The following is a 19626-nucleotide window of genomic DNA, read 5'->3' as shown; positions in this document are numbered from 1 at the left end:
AAATAACAATAAGATAATTAACATTATTCATACTACTAAACTGCATAAGTATATAAATTTGGAAAAAATTGAAAACACTTAAGATATAAAGATGACATAATTAGAAGATCACTAGAAAACTTAAGAGGTCAATGTATTTATTTTTGATTAAATGTTTAAGACCTTTCACATGTCCCATCATCTGACTAAGCACTTAATGGTTTCAAATGTAGATTCTACATTTGAACACAGTGTAAGAAAAAATGTTTTCTTATAAAACAAAACAAACACTAAAACTGGAATACTTTGAAATAAATTACACAAGAAACTTCTCTCTTTCCAGAAAAATATATACGGAGAAACAAATGTTTTTGATCTGATCAATAGGTCTACATCAGGTTCACTTACATTCTTACTTAAAATTCTTTTTTGGAATGTCGAATAACAAATTCAAATTAATTTTTCTAAAAATATGGATTTTTAAAAAACCATTACTTTACATCTACATATTAATAAACTAACAACAAAATAATATTAATTTCATAAAAACTAGTTAAGTCATTATTTTTTCTCCTCCTTGGGCATGGCTAGTCATGGGTGCCAATAATGACTCACACAACTGCCAATAATGACAACACAACTGCCAGGGTGCCAATAATGACTCACAATTTTTATGATTAACACAGTTCTTTTTTAATGTAACTTTGAAAATTTCTAGAATTTCTAGAGTCCTGTATGTTCTTTGTTGAAGTTGAATTTAATTAATTGTGCTTCGTCAAGTTTGATCATCCCTGGTAAATAAGGTTAAAGATGTAACAGGATTATTCGTTTCAATGTTGTATCAATGCTCTTTGATTCTTGTTGATCGTTGTTGTAGGAAAATATATAGAGAGAAATGTTTGTTTCCCTGTATATATTTTTCTGGAAAGAGAAAAGTTTCTTGTGTAATTTATTTCAATGTTTTCTTATATTGAAAGGTTCTGTAAGTGCTATTTGCAATTCATAGAATTTGATGGATAGTATATATGGTTGATAGTATGTTGGCTGAGGAGGGGATAAAAATCCCAAAATGCATACCAAATCCACATTGTACAGTAAGAGTAAGATCAAATAAAGCATCATGACGTACCTTTATGGTTGGTGTCTGTTTTATACATGATCAAGTATATTTAAACTATTAAATTACAATGTCCTACTTTACAAACAATTCTTAGGGTAATAATCCTTATTTTCATGTTCATATTTCATTTTAAAGCTATTATCATAAATCATTGTCATTTTGAGCCAGCAAGGGAAGTCATGCCTCATTGGTATGACTTTCCTTGGAGCTAACCCTGGTAATACTATAGTATAACAAGTAAGCAATAGTCTGTTCCAGAAAATATAGTACACATGCATAACTCTCTAGCAGATGAGACTGAGCTGGCAAGAACAATTGTGATTCAGAAAAGGTAAACAAATGCAAAATTAATACTCCCAGGTAATTTATTGATGAGGAAATGAGCACTCAACCATTTTTATTATAAATTCAGCAAAAGATTTTAAAATGTAAGCAAGAGTCCTATGAATTTTTTGTGATTTTATTAAGGGAAAATAAAGGTTTGCATAAATTTTACAGTTTGATTGATCAATTTGACAAAAACATTACTGTATGTTAAACCTAAGGTTTGTTAAACATTATTTTAAATTAGTTAAACACAGAGCATCTTCATAGTACAAGTCAACTAATTATGCCAACATTATTACTACTAATCCAATAGATAATTTCTGCCAGTTTATTTGACAATTTGAACAAATTTTCCAAGTAGAGTTTCAAAAGAACATACACAAATCAGCAATTTTTGAAAATATGGGCATTTCTGAAACAATTTTGATCCCTACTATATACAAAGTACTTAAAAGATTACTGATTCCTTTATTTGCAAGATGTTGACTACACAATCAAGTTTTTAAGCCATGATTTAAGAGTTAGAAAAAATTACCAAAATTAAGCATCTTTAAACACCTGTCTATAACTGAATTCTACTTTGAATGCATGAATTTACCTAATGCAGCAAAGCAAAAGTTTTCCTTAAAGTCAAGTGTATTTTTCTTTGAAGTTTATGATTTCTTCATAAACTCAACATAGACACCTGAGATTTTTGCATAAAACCAGAAATTTTGTCTAGTTTTTACACAATATTTTGTTTTTTAATAGTTTTTGGTTAAGGCACAAAAAAATATTTTCATAAAACATGTCGCATTTCTATAATACTTGCTAATTGAGATAAAGCATGTTTGGTGTCAAGTAGAGGTGCTACTGCATTATGACATAGTCGACTGGGACATAGGTTCAAAAGGTACTGAAAGCCTTTCTGGCCTACTTGTTGTTATACTATGGTAATACTCTGGTTTCTGTAAGTCTATAATAAAAGGCATTTAAAGTTAATAAAATTTCTGAAAGTAGATTAATCTATATTATATATTGAAAGACTTAACATACCAAAAATATTTGTGTTGTAATTGTTCAGTAATGTTCAAAATAACCACTCAGTCGGTTTGACAAAACACAAAGTTTATATTTACAATATAAATGTACAAAATAATACAAATTAGAGTTACAATTAAATATGCACAAACACTAATCCAACGACAACCGACTATTCCCGTACACGTTCGTCGAAAGAAACTCCTTACGACCTCCACAAACAGACTTGTAATTAACAAAACCTCCGAGTCAGGAACAAGTTCGTACTCAACCACTGGGGCTTACTTTCCCCAGATTTCCATTGCGTCCAACGAGAGAGACAGTTAGAACTTCGGTAACAACGATCCTGATCCGATCCGATCCGATCCGATCTTCCCGATACGAGCTCAGCCGATCCCGATACGAGCTCCGTTCCCTCCGAAACTACTGCTTAAATAGTGTCCGGCGTTTGAATCGTCCGCCAATCAAATTTGAAAGTTTCCACAACGGCCGACAACGGTCACTTCCCGCCGGCCAATCGTCCGTCTGTCGTCGATTTGAAACACAACGGATCTTTCCAACGGACATTTCTAACGGTTTTTCCGTTATGAAAGTTCGTTATAGTAAAACAGGGCGAAAATCGCTTCCCTAGGCGATTCCAAACCCTACATGTTTCTTTGATTTTAATGTGTGTATTGCATAGTATCTAAGGCAATATGTAATTTTCCAAACATAAAAACAAGATGCAAATTAAAAATGTAATCTTCACAAATCATGTGGCAACACATGATGTTAACGTTCTTATAAGAGAACCAACATTAAACATCTGCTAATTGGTAGAGTATTGCGACAATCCCTCATACTCATGAAAACTACTGTGAAATGATTATACAGTGGTACCTTGGTATACATCTGCTTTAGAATACGTCCAATTCGGAATACATCCTGTTTGGACGAAACAAATTTTGCTTGGTATACGACTTAATTCAATTATACGCACCATCTATGAACAAGTAGCACTGTTGGTGTACTAGACCAGACTAGACATTTGCAGTGCCACAGTCTATAACTTTGTTAAATTTCTTCTGATTTTAATTTGTAAGTAAAATTTTATTATTTTTATTAATCATGAATTGCAAAAAGGCAAATAAAAAGCAACAGAAAGCTAAAAAAATGACTAGAATCACAATGGAACTAAAAAAAAGAGATTGTTGAGAAATATGAAGGTGGCATGCGTGTTCGAGATTTAACTGTTGCATACCATATTCTGAGAACGATGATATCGACAGTCGTGAAAAATGAAGACATTATTAAATCTGCTAACATTGCGAAAAGAGTTAAATCAATTTCTAAACAGAGATCAGAGACATTAGATCATGTTGAGAAATTGCTTTTGCTTTCAATAACTGAAAAACAATGTGCTGGCGACAGCGTATCAGAAGCAATTATTTGCGATTATTACTGTAATAACTTTAAAAATCTATAATAAAATTTATTTTTTTATTAATGTGCTCAAACAGTGTTTCAATTATTTTATAACCCCATTAATATACCTTATCAAGAGGAGTTTTTTTTACATGAGAACGGATTAATCATTTTTACATTACTTCTTATGGAAAAGGTTGGTTTGGTATACGTCTATTCGGTATAAGTCCAAACATCAGGAATGGATTAAGGTCGTATACAGAGGTTCCACTGTACTTTATAGGATAACAATACAAAATACTGAAGAAGCAACAGATAGGTTCCACAAGTACTGTACATTCCAGCTGTAAGACAAAGATGTTTTCAACATGTACTACAGCAAAATAAAGCTAATTGTTTTTTTATTAATTTATGTAATATTGCTTTTTTTCCTTCTTTATTAAATTCTCTCTATACTTTACACTAATTCTTCTTAAAACGATTCCCTTTAATTATCTTTACATTTAAGAGGGATGAGAAAATTTACATATTGCCATAGAACTACTGTGCAATTTACACATGTCTATTTTTTGAATTAATTAATTTTTTACTGTAAACATCATGGTGGAATTAATGCTACACACACACACAAATTGTGCAATGCTGGAAAGATTGCTTTTGCATTGTTAAAATGAACACTGTATAGCTTAAAATACTTCCAACTTAGTTATTTTCAACTCATCACACTCAAATTGGGATTCTGAATAGCATTTATAATCAATTATATAATAAAAACTTAGTTTTGTGCTACTCATATTAACTCTCACAATGTAATAATTCTTCTGTGCTCATCAAAACATGAATTTGCAAATCATTAGTCTCTTACATTTTATTGATACAGCAATAAACAATTCTATTAAAAGTAATAAATATCAATAATTTTACCAAAATTAGAAACAAATTCTAAAAAATTTCTTAACTTTGAAAAAAATTCTCTAAAGTAGCTTGCATTTTAGCTCATAAAAAAAGAAATAAAGTTTAGTATTTTGTAAATTTATATCATTTTTTTTATAAATTATTCATAATTATTAATAATTGTTATTAATAATTGCTAATGACTAAAAGTTATTATCTACTATGTTTTTACTAAATTATGTTTACACAACTTGCTAAACTTCCACACTATAAATCATAGTATTATATATTTTTAAGAAACATTCACAGTAATTTGTAATGCAAACAAAGAAAGCTGTTTAATGCAGGCTCTATTATAATAAATATTTTCATCTCACTGACTTTCTTTTCTGCAAGTAGTTCCATTTTCAAATTTAATACAGGTTCAATTGCTTCTTCAAGTTGTTCTGAAAACCTTACTCTTTTTGTACTAATTTTTCTTGCTATATTATCATAATCATCATCTTTCTCTTGTCTTCTTGCTGAAGAAATTATTTTCCAGAATGATGCAGAAAAACTTGAATACCATAGTTTCAGTCTACTATATAAATTAGGTCCCGATTTCTTGATGGATGATTCTATCTACTCAATACCAGTCATATTTTTAATCAACATAAACTTAAAATTCATTAAAATTAAAAATAAAAATACTACTAATATCTATAACTAGAATTTTCTAATATTTGATTAAATTTTAAGTATATAATATAATACCAAATATATAATATTTAAATATGGTAATCTATTAATACACAGAACAAAATAAAATTTAATCACCAATTTTTTTAAATAATTATTTACCAATGTTAAAAAAATTTAGAACTCAAAATATCTTTTTTTGAAAATTCTGAAATTATAAAATATGATTTTCATACTTGGAAAAGTTTATCATCATACAGTTATGCTTCAATTATTACTTTGATATTAATAAAACTGAACTTAAATAAATACCATTAATTTTAAAATAATTTTATATTAATAAAATTGTTATAATGTTCCAACAAAAAGTAACTTTTAATTTTAGAAAGAAGTTAATTTTTACATTTCATTGAATTAGAGAAATTTATTAAAATCTTTAACATTCATCATAATTCTGCAAAATGATTTGCAATGTTTAGATAATTCAATATAAATTATCGTATTTACTTGAATATAAGACAACCTCGCATATAGGACGGGGTGTGACTTTAAAGATCAAAATAAAGAAAATTAGATTTATTAATATTATACAATTCTAATTTTATTTCATTTGATCACAAGTAAAATATCAAATGAACATAAATGCACACATTGTCCTGCAAAAATGACTAGCATTTTAAACTTTAAGAAAAATTTTGTAAAATCAACAACATAATTTGTTCACGTAAAGCCGGACAATTGGGAACCTTTTTTTGCCAATTCTTAACAATTGAATCCACTCTGTCAATTACACTTATGAGTTTCTCCCTATTCTGATTTCCGAATAGTCATCTGTTTTCACATGGGAATGGATTAAAACTCATATCGGGCTCCCATGTGATTTTGGAATGTCAATCTGGAATTAAATTCAAAAGCTTTGCTTTTCCTATTGCTATTCATCTTTACTCCTGACAATATACAAGAATAGAGATAAAATACTTATGTTTTTAAATACAAGAGGGTGAGCATCCAGTAAAAAATACAAATACACAGTTCATATTTTGCTCATGCATATAGGACAACCTAGGAATTTGAAGCTGTGATAAATGAATAAAAACTTCGTCTTATATGCGAGTAAATACGATACTTTTTTTATACGTTAGATCAATTTATTTAGTAATATTTCTCAAAATATTTTTTAATCATATATCATTATATCAAAATCATATATTCATTCCAGTTTCATCATAAAAAATTGTATATAGATTTAATTTTTTTTTAAATAGTTATAATTTAAATGTAAAAAGCAAAACTCCTAGCTAGCAAAACTAGCACACAAGCAGTAAATATATTTTTTAATAAATTTGAACAGTTGTTAGGGTCTTCAAATATTCTTAAAAATTTTAAGAGATTATTACTACTAAAATTAAGAACAATAGTAAAGATTTAGTACCATAAAGAAACTTATTAAATGATGATTTTTACAAATTGTAATGTTCTTTGTGATTAAAAAATTGTATAATTTGAAATATAATCCTTATTTATATGATTACATTATAAAATAGAAAAAAACTGTCTCTCAAATTTTTATTTATAATTAATGCTTCACTAATTTTATTTTTCATGTTTAAAATCATTTTAAAGAACCATTTTTATTGAAGTTTTGATTAAAGTTTTAGCATCTACATTAACAGTTTTAATTTTCTTATATTGTTTATTAAAAAATATATAAAATGATTCTTTTGAATTTTATATATTGATTTCTATTATAATGCTTAAATCTAATTTTTTTTAATGAAAAATAGTTGTTTCAATTCAATTGCAGAAATATTTTATAATTACTAGCAACATACAGGAAAAATGTACAGTTTTTCAAATGTATTCAATATATAGACATAAAATCAATAATTAAATTTCAATTTATTCAAAATTTCTTCAATTAATAATACACAATTAAAATAAAATCAAACTTCTACTTTATTAGAAAGACCAACTAAAATCTCTAGCACTTGGGAAACCAAGTGCTAGAGTGAAAAGGCATAACTTTCTCTAGCACTTGGGAAACCAAGCCCAACATCAAAACAACAATTGGAACAGAACTTTACAAAATCATTAATAGCCATTCACTTACTTTATAATGCTAAATTAAAAACAAAACTACCAACACTTGACCAGCTAACTATCCTACTCCCTGCTGAGAAAACTATTCAATTTCCCACCTACACCAAGTACAAGAATGGTAGTCTCTTCCATTAATTACTTCACCAGTTTTCATATATCCATTCTTTCCTGGCAATGTACAAATTTCCTTTTCCTTACTAGCTTCAAACTTCTACCTCATTTCCAATCTACTGTATTTTCATTTTTTAAAGCTTCCTGACTCAGTATACCAGTAACTTTTCCTGTTCTCCTTGTGTTCCTCTATCCTAATCTGCAACAATTTCTGTATCGCTCCACAGACTATTTCTTTATCATTTCCTAATGGAATTACAAATATCTCCACTTTGTCATGGAAGAGGCTCTGAGATGTTATTAGCTGCTCAGAAGCAACTCTTAAAGAAGAAATGTAATTAGTTTAAGAAGTATTGTTTCAAGCTTACTAAAAGTGAAAAGGCATAAAATGTTAGTGAGATGAGTCACCTGCATTTGATAATTTTAACTGGTAATATTTATTGATGTAGTTGTTATTTTTTTTGCTACAGTGTTTGGACAGCATAGTTTTTCCAGGAACTTAAACTGCTATATGATGTAAGATGGAAGAGTTGAATAGTTTTCTTAACACACAGTTCATGTTTATTAGGAAAACTAAATATGATTGCAAAATAATTAAAATACAGCTAATAAGAATTTTGTAGAAAAGTTCTGTTGCAATTTGTTACCATAATGGTGAACTTAACTGACTGAAAATGCTAAAGAAACAATAGTTTGTGTGCTCCAATAAAACAAATTTGGATTTTGTTACAAAAATTGGAGTTTATTCATTATAAATGTAACTACTAAAGAAATTTTGAATAATGTTTATTTAACAACTACCAATATACAAAGGATCCACTTAAACATCTATCAAGGATAAAATGAGATCTTTCCAGCATTGTCATATGCATATGCATATGGCACAGAAAATCAATTTAGCAAAACATATAAATAATCTCTGGTTGTAAAGGATAGACAACATTGCAGAAACTGATACAAAACAAGTAATATAAAAAAAATTTTTTTAAAGTCAATTCCTACTTAGGTCAACAAAGAAAAATTTTATTCTAGTTACTTTTTATTAAATAATTACAATATAAATATGTATATACATATGCTAAATATCTTATATAAGAGAAATTTTTTCTCCCATATAAAACTATAATTAATTAAATTTAATTAATGAATTAATATTTGAAAAAACTGTATTAACATCAAGTGTCATCCACTACAAGTTTAAAAAAATGTATTTGAACTTGAGTGGATGAATAAAAAGTATTTTATTAACAATTGAAAATTTGAACAAGATATATAAATATATATAGGGAGAGTGTGAACTAATAGTAGGAATTTAAAAAGAACTTTATTTTACTAGAGAACAAGTTCAAAACAACTGTCTTCAGCAGTAATACAAAGATGTTGACAATAGCATGTGGTATTATGAATGGCACAAGTCATTCCTGATATTTTTGGTTTCACAGGTATTTGTATACATCTCTTCTATCAGGTCAGTCCATAAGTTCGTGCGTATTTTTATCCACAAAAAAAGCAGCAAAAGATTTTAATTAAATTTTATTTCAATCTATAATGTATTCACCATTATTTTGTACAATTTTTTGCCATCTCGATGGTAGCTTTTTAATCCCATCTTCGTAAAATGATTTCGGTTTTGAATCAAAATATTCAGAAATAGCCTTTTTTACAGTGCAGACTAGTGCAGAGAGAGCATCGTCGTCGAAGTCGACGGATCTTCCCGTACGAGCCTTATCCTCCACACTAAAATCGTTGTTTCTAAATCTTTCAAACCACTTCTGTGCAGTCCTTGAACTAATTACGATTTGATTATGTACAGTATTTATTTTTTTGGCTGCATTTGTAGCATTCTCACCAAATAAAAAGTATAAAACGTGTCTTTTATATTCGTCGGTTACTTCCATTTTAACGAAAATAAACAACTGAAATGTTCACAATTCTGAACAGTATTATACGAATGAGATCCAATTTAACACTTCGGTGTAAAAATTATCACATTAGACTGACATTTTTAACAGCAAAACAAGATTTTTCTCAAGGTCATAAAAATGCGCACGGACTTATGGACTGACCTGATACTTTGTCAACATCAAGTGACACATGCTTTTAGTTGGTACCCAAAGGAAAAAATCCAAAGGGGTCAAAACTGGAGAATGTGGTAACCATGGAATAGAGCATTGTCGTCCAGTCTAATGATTGATAAACCATTCTGTGAGCCACTGACGTCTGCCTATAAATGAGGTGGTATGCTGGTACTAAATCTGCTGTAGTTATGTCAGTGGTAAGTCATCAAGCCATTTGTCTGCTGTTGCATTTAGAACTTTCATATATCTATCACTAAGTAGAATATAGTCAATCAATATGGAACCAAGAAGTTGCCCATTCCAAATTCGACACCAGATGTTTAAGATAAAATGCACTTTGTGTTTATGTTGCATGCATTATGGAACATGCTCTGCTCAGCGGTGCAGACTGTGATAGTTATAAACTCCATTCTGGGAAAACAATGCCTTGTCAGTCCATAAAAGGTGCTGAAGGAGTTGTGATTTGTCATGTTGTAAATTTATCATCATATTGCACCACTCAAATCATCGATAATATCCTCCAAAAACCAAAAACAGTGCATTATGTCATATAAATAATCAGTCACTCAAATCATCATGTGACATCCTCTACATGTTATGCTAGCCACAGATAGCAGCAGAATGGGTGCATGGTATCATATTTTATGTCTGCTGAAATCTACAACATAACCTGGAAAGATCTTTCATGCTTCTGGACAGATGTTTAAGTGTACATGCTGAATTTATTATCAATTGTGAAACAGTAAATAGTGGCTTTTCAAATAATTTACTTTTTAAATATTTTTTCCATTATAATTGACTTAAACATTTTAAAATTCAATAATTAAAATTACATTTTAAGCAATAATAATAATAACTTATAATTGTTTAAAACAAAAAACTTTAAAAAAATTTATAATGATAAAATCTATTATTTATAACATGAAAACAATACTACTTAACTCAAACATAATAGTAAATATCATTTGAACTTGTTATATTAAATGTTTAAGTAACATACTTTTATTCAAAACATTTGATATTATTATTGTTATTTTCAAAAATATTTTACCTTCACAGCTGATGGAGAATTTGGAGCACCAACAATCCATGCCCAACCTGCTTGAAGTGTCACTAGTGGAGTTGTAGCTCTTTGAATTTCTGTACTTTTTTCATCTATACAATATGAAAAACAAAATACAAAAATAAGTTTGAAATACTAAACAAAAAGTTTTTTAACTGAACTAATTTTAAAAAGTGACAAAAGTGTTCATTTTCACAAATGTGTTGGGTTAAATATCTTTATAATAAATTTTGTAAGTGAAAAATTTTATATCATGAATAACTTCTAACAACTCAATCACATTTTTTTTATTTAAAACACATTTGGCATTCAAATATTTCTGTTCTATTTCTGTTAGTATTTGCAAATGTTTGATTTTTGGATGAAGATCATTAAATATGACCAAAAACATTAGTTTTTTTTTTTTCTAGTTTAATAAAATCTTTTTTGCCGTTGTACAAAGTTGTATGTGATTGAGTGATATACAATAGCAATTACTTTATGACTACCAACTTCTAATAATTTACTAAATGTTCATTGATTTTGAAAAAAAATTATTTTATAGTAACAAAAGCACAAACTATTAAGTAGTTTTTAATAAATTATATTTTGAAATTTTAATATTAGAAAATTGTATTAAATTAAATTAATTTTTTTCAGAATGAAACTACAACTACTAAACAAATACAAAAATTTCATGGGGAGGGGAAACTTACCTTGAGTGATATTTTCATCTTGTTTACTTTTAACTTCTGTTATAAATCCCATCATCAATAATATTATAGATATCAATAATATAGGAACTCTCAATGATCCAGTGATTGTCGCAATATGAAATACTAAAATAGTCCATATTATTATGGAAATTTTACACAAAATATCTTTGGATTGAGGGGTCCACCAAAACCATAATGTTACTACATAACCAATAATGATTGTCCAAACCTAAAAATAATTATAAACACACATTGTGTCATTTAATTTTTTATTTTTATAAATTTTTAAACAATATTCAAATTAGCTTATAAAAATATATTTAAAAACAAGAAAAAATAATTAATTTTATAAATCAAAATGCTCACATTAATTTTAAATTTTTAATTTCCCTCAGACTAAATTCTTAACTTTTTCAATTATATATCACCAAGGTAAATAAATTTTTAGACATCTGAAAGTTAATACTATACACTAAACATTTTCAAACTATTAATTTCATCTTCAAAAGTAAAGTTTGCTATAGAAACAACAAACCCACTTTTTGATTAAAGCCAGACAATCTGCCAAATTATCAGGCTGTAATAAGGGTAAGTTAATAATTAGATATGAAATAATATGTCTAGAGATAGTGGTTAAGCTGCCATCTCATGATAATTTTAATAATTGTAATAAATTAATTTTAATTTAGAATTTCTGGAAGAAAAGAATTGGTCCAAAGTGGAACTCAAACCCAAAACATCTGCAAATTGTGCAGATGCATTGCCATGAGTGACCAGTTTGATTATATATAAATTAATAGCTAGGGAAGTAGATTGGATGGAAGACCAGGTAGCATAACTCGCAATGAATCTGCACGGTAATTATTACAGAACATTTTTCATGCAGAATATTGGACATTATGAATAAAGGATACTAATTAGGCATGATGACAAGTGTGCAATTTGATTTTCAATTTTTATGGAGATAGAGCTTTTAATCTTCACTGGGCCAATGGGCTTGGGCCCACTCAATAATTTGGACTTACAGAATTTAATTCTTTGTAATTTGGGTAGCAACTTAAAAAGTATTGTACAGTTGTTTTTATTGAAGTAATCAAATAAATATCTCTGCAGAAAACTGAATACCTATTATTTACTGTATAGGCCATTTTACCTGTATATTCTCTGCATTATTTAATTTCAATATACTTATCATAGCAATGTTACTCATTTGTTGACTCTGTGTGATATGCATATATATCACATCACTTAAAATTGAGATCTCATATGCAAATCACACTAGAATAAATCTGCCTCCAATTTTAAATCATATCCAAATCATTCCTAATCTTCACAATTTTCCTTTTTCAGACAATATAGTATTTCAAATATTTTTTCAAATGAAGAAATTCAATTAATTTTCATTTTGTAAAAAATATTTCTTAAATCTTCCAAAAAGTAATTCAGGTAGATGATGTGGTCATGCAGTGGCTGATTATGATATTAGATATTTATATTTTGTAACAACCTAAATGTTTGCATAAAGCAAATGCATAATATTAACACTGGATGTGATTGATTTATATTTATTTTTCTTACAAATTTTACGGCCAGTTTAGTCCTACTTTGAACCCATTTAATATATTTAAAAAGTTGACACTAATGGTTAAAAGTACTACAGTACTTATGCATTCACAAGCAGTCATGTGCTCCGTACCATACATTCACAGCAAAGCTTTTATGAATTGTAAGAATAGTGTATTCACTTGTACGTTTGCCTTAGATAATACAGAACTTAGGTCAAATAAACTGAGGTTCTACAGTATATGATCTATTCATGTAGCTCAAGAAAGGATATATTTATAAATGTTTTTTCTAAAACAGATGTAAATGTCTTTTCTCTCTTTCAAATCTATAAATCTATAACATGTCTAAATAGAATAGCAAACTGTTATTTTTTTGCTCTACACTTAATTCCTACCTAATTTTGGTTAATTACCTACATTTAAAAATTCTTACATTTACTTTGTTCTTTTCTATATTGCCTAAATATCAGGAAGATTTTTTATGAGGCTATCTTTGCCAAAATGAATCCAAAAACATCCAAGAATTTATGAAATGTAATTAACCAAAAATAATGCAGAGTTAAATATAGAACAAGAAAGTGATGATTTGATATTTTAGTTAAATACACAGTTTTGAAAGAAAGCTTATCAATGCTTGTTTATAAAGTATTCATATTTTTATTCATATATATAAAGTTTAACTTTAAAGATGATTAATATAATCTATATATTTAAATTTACTATATTACACTACTTAAATGAAAAAAAAAAAAAATTAATTCTGAATTGTTTTAATTTATTTGTACTATGTAAAGTAGTATAAACAGATATACATAAATAAATTAGTATACTTAGTATACTAATATTAATATTAGTATAATTAGTATGGTATAAATATAGCATATAAGTAAATTATAAAATCTTATGTGCTTATGACATGAAAATAAAAAGCAATAGCAATTCTGAAAAAAGTTTATAACTAGAGCTGATGCTAAGAGTTTTATGCACTCTGTACCATAATTTTAATCATCATGCTTGAGATCTATTACTAAAGCACAATTATTTATGGGGATACTATAGATTACTATCTATGGAATTTCGAGACTTTGAGTATATATCTGAACTGAGGAGACCGAGACGAGTTCAACGATACCCTACTTTTGGACCGGAGACGAAAAATAAGAAAGTTACCATAGTTTTTAAGTTATCATACTTTTTAAATGCTTTCATGCAGATGGCACCGTAGTTGCTAGTGCTGCCATCTCGCGGTAAAGTCTGCAAACAAATTTTAAAAAAACACGCTGAAAGGCAAGAAATTGCACGAACAGTCGAACACCACTTCCATTTTTTTCTTTTGTTAAAGAACCACCGTGAATCAATAACTAGTGACGTTAAACAATCAGTGGCCTGCTGGCAGCTCCCCTCCCGGGGGAGTCCGTCAGGAGCATGAACAGTCGAATGCCAGTTTTTTTTTTTTTTTCTTTTTGTTCAAGCATCGCAACTCCCGATCACGATAGCGTGGTCGGCTTGTAGTACTAGCCGACCGCGAAAGATAGCGAGACTGAGGGGCCGTAGCCCCCGAGATCGACTAGCGAGGATCTGCAAAAAGGACTTAACTCGAATTGTAGACGATCTGTGTGCTCGTGGATCAACATCTACCACTGGTTCAAGGTATATATGTCCAACTTGCCAGACTGCCTGTTAAACACGTGATAGGCTTAGCGGAGAGAGCGACACGACTCCCAATCATCGCGCAATCGCCAAAAAAAGTATGATAACTTTCTTATTTTTTGCCTCCGGCCCAAAAGTAAGGTACTGCTGAACTCGTCTCGGTCCCCTCAGTTCAGATATATACTCAAAGTCCCGAAATTCCATAGATAGTAATCTATAGTACACCCTTATTTATAAAGTATACTGCCACATCTCTCTGCACTCTGCTGTCTGCTTATATGAGGGATGTATTTATTTTACTTGCTCATTGCACAACACCAATATGTAGAAATTCCTACCATCCAAAAAGCTATGACCAACAAATTGAACAAAATTGGAAAAAAGGAATTTTCTTATGGCTCTCTGAAAATTGTATGGCCATACTAAAGCCTGCATATATGCCAATTGATCATACTTGACTTTAAAAAATTTGTGTTACCTTTCAAAATCATGTATTTTTGATTTTTTATAATTCCTGTCCTAAAATTTATGGACTGCACTGTATGTATATGATGAAAAATCTAATGATCCTTTCAATTGAAGGATTAAATTTCAAAAGCACAATTGAAAAGACAAAGGAATACTCATCTGATTATACAGTATTAAATAATAAAACTAGATAACCAGATATAATTTTTGCAAAAATTTCAATTAAACCTATCCTTACAAAGATATTTTGTCAAATTAAGTAAAGTAAAAAAGGAAGAGATGAAAAACAGTTATAATAATGGAAGTAAAGCAAATAAATGGACAGAGGTAAGAAATCATTTATCTAACACTTATCTACTTTTAATCATTTGTATTGATTTATGTAGTAATTGTGATACTTCCACTAGTGTGGTGGCATGAAAGCAAACTCTTACTAGTCTGGTAATTGACAAAATTTTGTCTTTGCAGATGTTATTGGTATTTTGCTATAGTTATAGGCTATCCCTGTACAAACAAAAAAAAAACAAGGAACTATAGGTTTGAGTAAAGAGTAACTCTCAGTCCTCTAACAGTTATTTCCTGAAGTGTTAAATTTCAAAAATCAACAAAAATTTAAAATAAAAAAAATGGAACGGTATTTAATATTAATGTTTTTTCTCTTTATTAGAACAGAATTAAAAATGTTTACATAAAGTGCATTGTTGACAAAATTATTCATCGATATATACTTAAATCACACTATAAATGCATGTGATATTTTCTAATAAAATCACTAAATGCATTTAATATACAGATAACTTTTTCTAGCAAACAATTGACAATTTTTAAATCAGGACAAAATTTTTAGATGTATCTGATTTGTTTGTTTGTGTATCTAATATGGAATGTAAAAAAATTTTTAAACAGAATATCTGTCAATTCATATACCATTAGACCTGTGATTCTGTTTGGCTTTTTTGCTCATATAGCAATAGTCCATAATCGTAGCGAAATGCTAATGGCATCTGACAGAGTGAAAATATTCCATTTGATGTCATCTCATTTACCAATAAAAATCTCTTATTTGCAAATTTTAGCTAAATATAGCCAATAGATGGCAAACAATTCAACTTACCCAATATTAGAACCAAACATCTTTTAAGAAATGATTTAACTATCGTTATTGTCTTTGTAAAAATGTACAGTACATATTTGAGAGTTACTTTTTGAAGTACAGTTTATTCCATGTTATAAACAAGCTTATAAAGTTTTACAAGTATTCCATGTTTTTTTTCTGCACAATTTTTTATAAAAACAGTTTATTGAGTTGGTCATAATCTAATGGCTATATTTAGATAAAAATCTGTAAATTTTACTGATATATATTATTACAACAATCAAATGCCAAGAAAAATGCAAGTAAAAAATGAAAAATCTCAGATTTTTGAATTAATACAAATAGTTCAAAAGTGTCCAACAAAATATAATCACGGTAGAACCGTGATTAGCTAAGTTAACGTGGACTGACGCTACCTCGGATAACCAAAAATGCAGATAAAACAGACAGCGATGGCCGTTTTGTATTAAAACTTACAAACATAAAAGATTTTAATATATCATTTTTTATATGGGTAATCCTCAAAAAATTCTACATTTTGGAAATGTATACAAATATGTCTCTTTTAAAGAAAAAATTCTCCTGGATGGATTGTAAACAATTACCAAAGAAAACATTTCAGAATACATGCTACCACTTTTACGAATTATGGTATAAGAATAGTATATTGATTCACAGGTTTGCCTCAGATTACGTGGAACCTCAGTTAAATCAGGGTTCTACCATAATTAAAAACTATTTTTAAAAACTTACCAAATAATACGCAGTACTAAAAAATTCCAATATATTTGAGATCCAACGTAAGATTACTATTAACCCAGAATACATTCCATACAACAAGGTATGCGGAAGAAAATTGTAAACAAGTAACAGAATAGGAATTCCCACGGACACCACCACGATGGCTTTAATATACTTAAGCAAGAAGTCGCCGACGGTTTCAGACATTCCGTCGACGAATCTAAAAGGCATTACAATTGAGCCAACGACTAAAGGAGTATTTGTGGTTTGAAGACCTTGCAACCAGTTTTTGAATACATAAGCTAAGCTGGCTTTGAACGGATGCAAAACACTTCCAAATAGCACAGCCCACAGAAGAGGACGGAGAAATGGTTCCAGTACAAAATATACGGCAACGGCACCTACAAATACGATTAAAACAAGTAAAATTGCAGCCGTATTATAGAAAGCCTGCTTAAGTGCTTTTTCGTGGCCTTGAGGGAGAAAGTTAAAAACATCAAATGCGAACTTGGCTTTAGCATAATCGGATTTTGTACTCATTTTTCTTCAATATGTTATCAAACAACTAAACACTTGTTGGTATGCAAAATTAACTGTAGATTTTCCATTAAAGCTTTTGATTTCGCCGATCCTAGCACGTGTCGAAACGTCACACAAAACGTGTAGATTAATCGTATCAAACAGACGATATCGAAAATTTCGCTAAGGAACGCAATTCCGTCGCTCACGGCATTGCCAATAAAGCTCCACCTGCTATTTTAAGAAGCATATTAGCGCACTGCAGCGCCTATTAAAATATGACCTTTGTACTGTACATAATAGGTGTGTCCGATTAGTCTGCATTTTTGAAAGTTTCTATTATTATCTACGATTAATATACCGGTAAACATTTAAAAAACTCTAATTCAAAATTTTTAATAAATTGTAATAATGTAGTAGCTATTAAACGCGAATAAAAACACTTTGTTCTGTATAGAGTATATTGTTGATACTGTAGTTGTACTTGAGTATAAATTACTATTAATCAGTGGCGTAGCGTGGGTGTCAGCCGCCCCCCTTATTTAGGTATTTTTACAAGATATTATTATTTATTGTGAAATTTTGCCGTCCCCTAAAGGTGCCGCCCGGGGCGGGCCGCCCCTGCCGCCCCCACTACGCTACGTCATTGCTATTAATTAATACTGTTTTCATTGAACATCGCTATTGATACTATTGATAGATTACTATTTTTGTTTTTTAAGTGTTAAGCTCTAACAAGTTTTGCAGTGGCGTGCCGTCATTGGAAGCGATGGAAGCGCCGATTCCACCTTCCAATGACCTTCTCTTGTATTTTATAAAATATAAATTTTCATATTTTAACGTACTTTGCATTAATTAAAATTAATATTTTATTATAACTGCATTATATATCTTTTACAAATTTCTATACTACATGTGAAAAAAACGATAAGATTGCTATTGTATATTTGAATAATTCGGTGGCGGAAGGAATGTCGAAACCGGGTCAGTTTCTAATCAGCCAGATTATATAGGCATTGGCACATGCGGTTTACAGAGCACCAACCTCACCCGGTTTAGCTAGTAGAAGCGACACACGCATAAAGCATCTAATTTTATATCCCGGACCGTTTGTGGGCTGTTAGCCGCCTGCCTGCTAGATATTCGGCCGCCCTCGCCCGATTATGCGAATCATGAGCAGACTAGATCAACGGCGGGCAACCCCCGGCCCGCGGGCCAGCTACGGCTCACGAAAAGTTTCTATCCGGCCCGCGAGATCTTTAATAGATTATTAAATTGGAAAAATAACTAATTAATAGTTATTTTTCCAATTCTTTGTAATTTTCGAAAACGATAAGAGAAATAAATGTAGTAATTAACTTTTTATTTATTTATTTCATATTTGCAGACTAAATAAATTACGAGTCACAAGAAGGCGTCAATTAACTACTACGGCCCGCGGAAATAACGTAAAATTTATTCTGGCCTATGTTATAAAAAAGGTTGCCCACCCTAGACTAGATTTATAACTTAACCCAACCGATAGGAATTTACTGGTATGTTTTTATGATAGTTCTGTATAGTTGACAGGAGTTTTAAAAAAATCCATTAAAATATTTGATATATTTATTCTGCGTTTATTCTGCTCTCCCATCTTATATTACTTACGGATTTCAATGTTAAACCGGTGATATTACGATTTAGTATGTCCCATCTGTAAGAGGATGTAGAAAAAACGTGTACAATTCTAGTAGTGTTAAAAAATTAACTGTTACTTTGGCAGCATCATTTACAACCAAATTTAATGAATGAGACGTACAATGGTACAAAAAAGCTCTAGAATTTATTTTCTTTAAATTTACGATTTATGTATAGGTTGTCATAAAAATTTCTTTCCACTTCTTTCCCAAGACTACAGATATTCAAGTACAAAGTAACCGGTTTCGACTTATTTCTACTTAAGTTAGATAAATAGTTTAGTTAAATAATTAAGCGATTAGGGAATTAGAAACCTAAATAAAACCCCGATGAAAGAGCCGAAATTTTACTTAAACAGAAGCTTAACCGAACCAATCTCTTGTCGAGTACAATGGGGACTGATCTATTCATAATATTAGATGTAATAAAGACAGAAATTTT

At 29.5% G+C, this 19626-nt stretch overlaps 1 protein-coding gene across 5 annotated transcripts in view; it reads right to left on the bottom strand.

Annotated features, from left to right (window-relative positions):
- The window catches only part of LOC136989042 (transmembrane protein 245), a 65480-nt gene extending 47716 nt beyond the window's left edge, over window positions 1–17764 (bottom strand). For 4 of the 5 annotated variants that reach the window (XR_010882850.1, XM_067287103.1, XM_067287102.1 and 1 more), the window contains exons 1-4: window positions 17002–17764; window positions 11470–11698; window positions 10763–10866; window positions 5126–5365 (exon numbers count right to left, since the gene is read on the bottom strand). Coding sequence is in view for 3 of the 5 variants with exons in the window: in XM_067287103.1 (XP_067143204.1) it covers window positions 5126–5365; window positions 10763–10866; window positions 11470–11698; window positions 17002–17529 (1101 nt within the window). In the remaining 2 variants the exon portion in view is untranslated. The remainder of the gene's footprint in view (window positions 1–5125; window positions 5366–10762; window positions 10867–11469; window positions 11699–17001) is intronic. The other variant, XR_010882851.1, reaches the window with a different exon arrangement.
- Between the last annotated feature and the right edge of the window lie 1862 nt (window positions 17765–19626).

Source organism: Centruroides vittatus, unplaced genomic scaffold, assembly GCF_030686945.1.
Source record: "Centruroides vittatus isolate TY-2023 unplaced genomic scaffold, ASM3068694v2 scaffold_435, whole genome shotgun sequence".
NCBI lineage: Eukaryota > Metazoa > Arthropoda > Arachnida > Scorpiones > Buthidae > Centruroides > Centruroides vittatus.
This window is presented reverse-complemented; position numbering and strand designations above follow the sequence as displayed.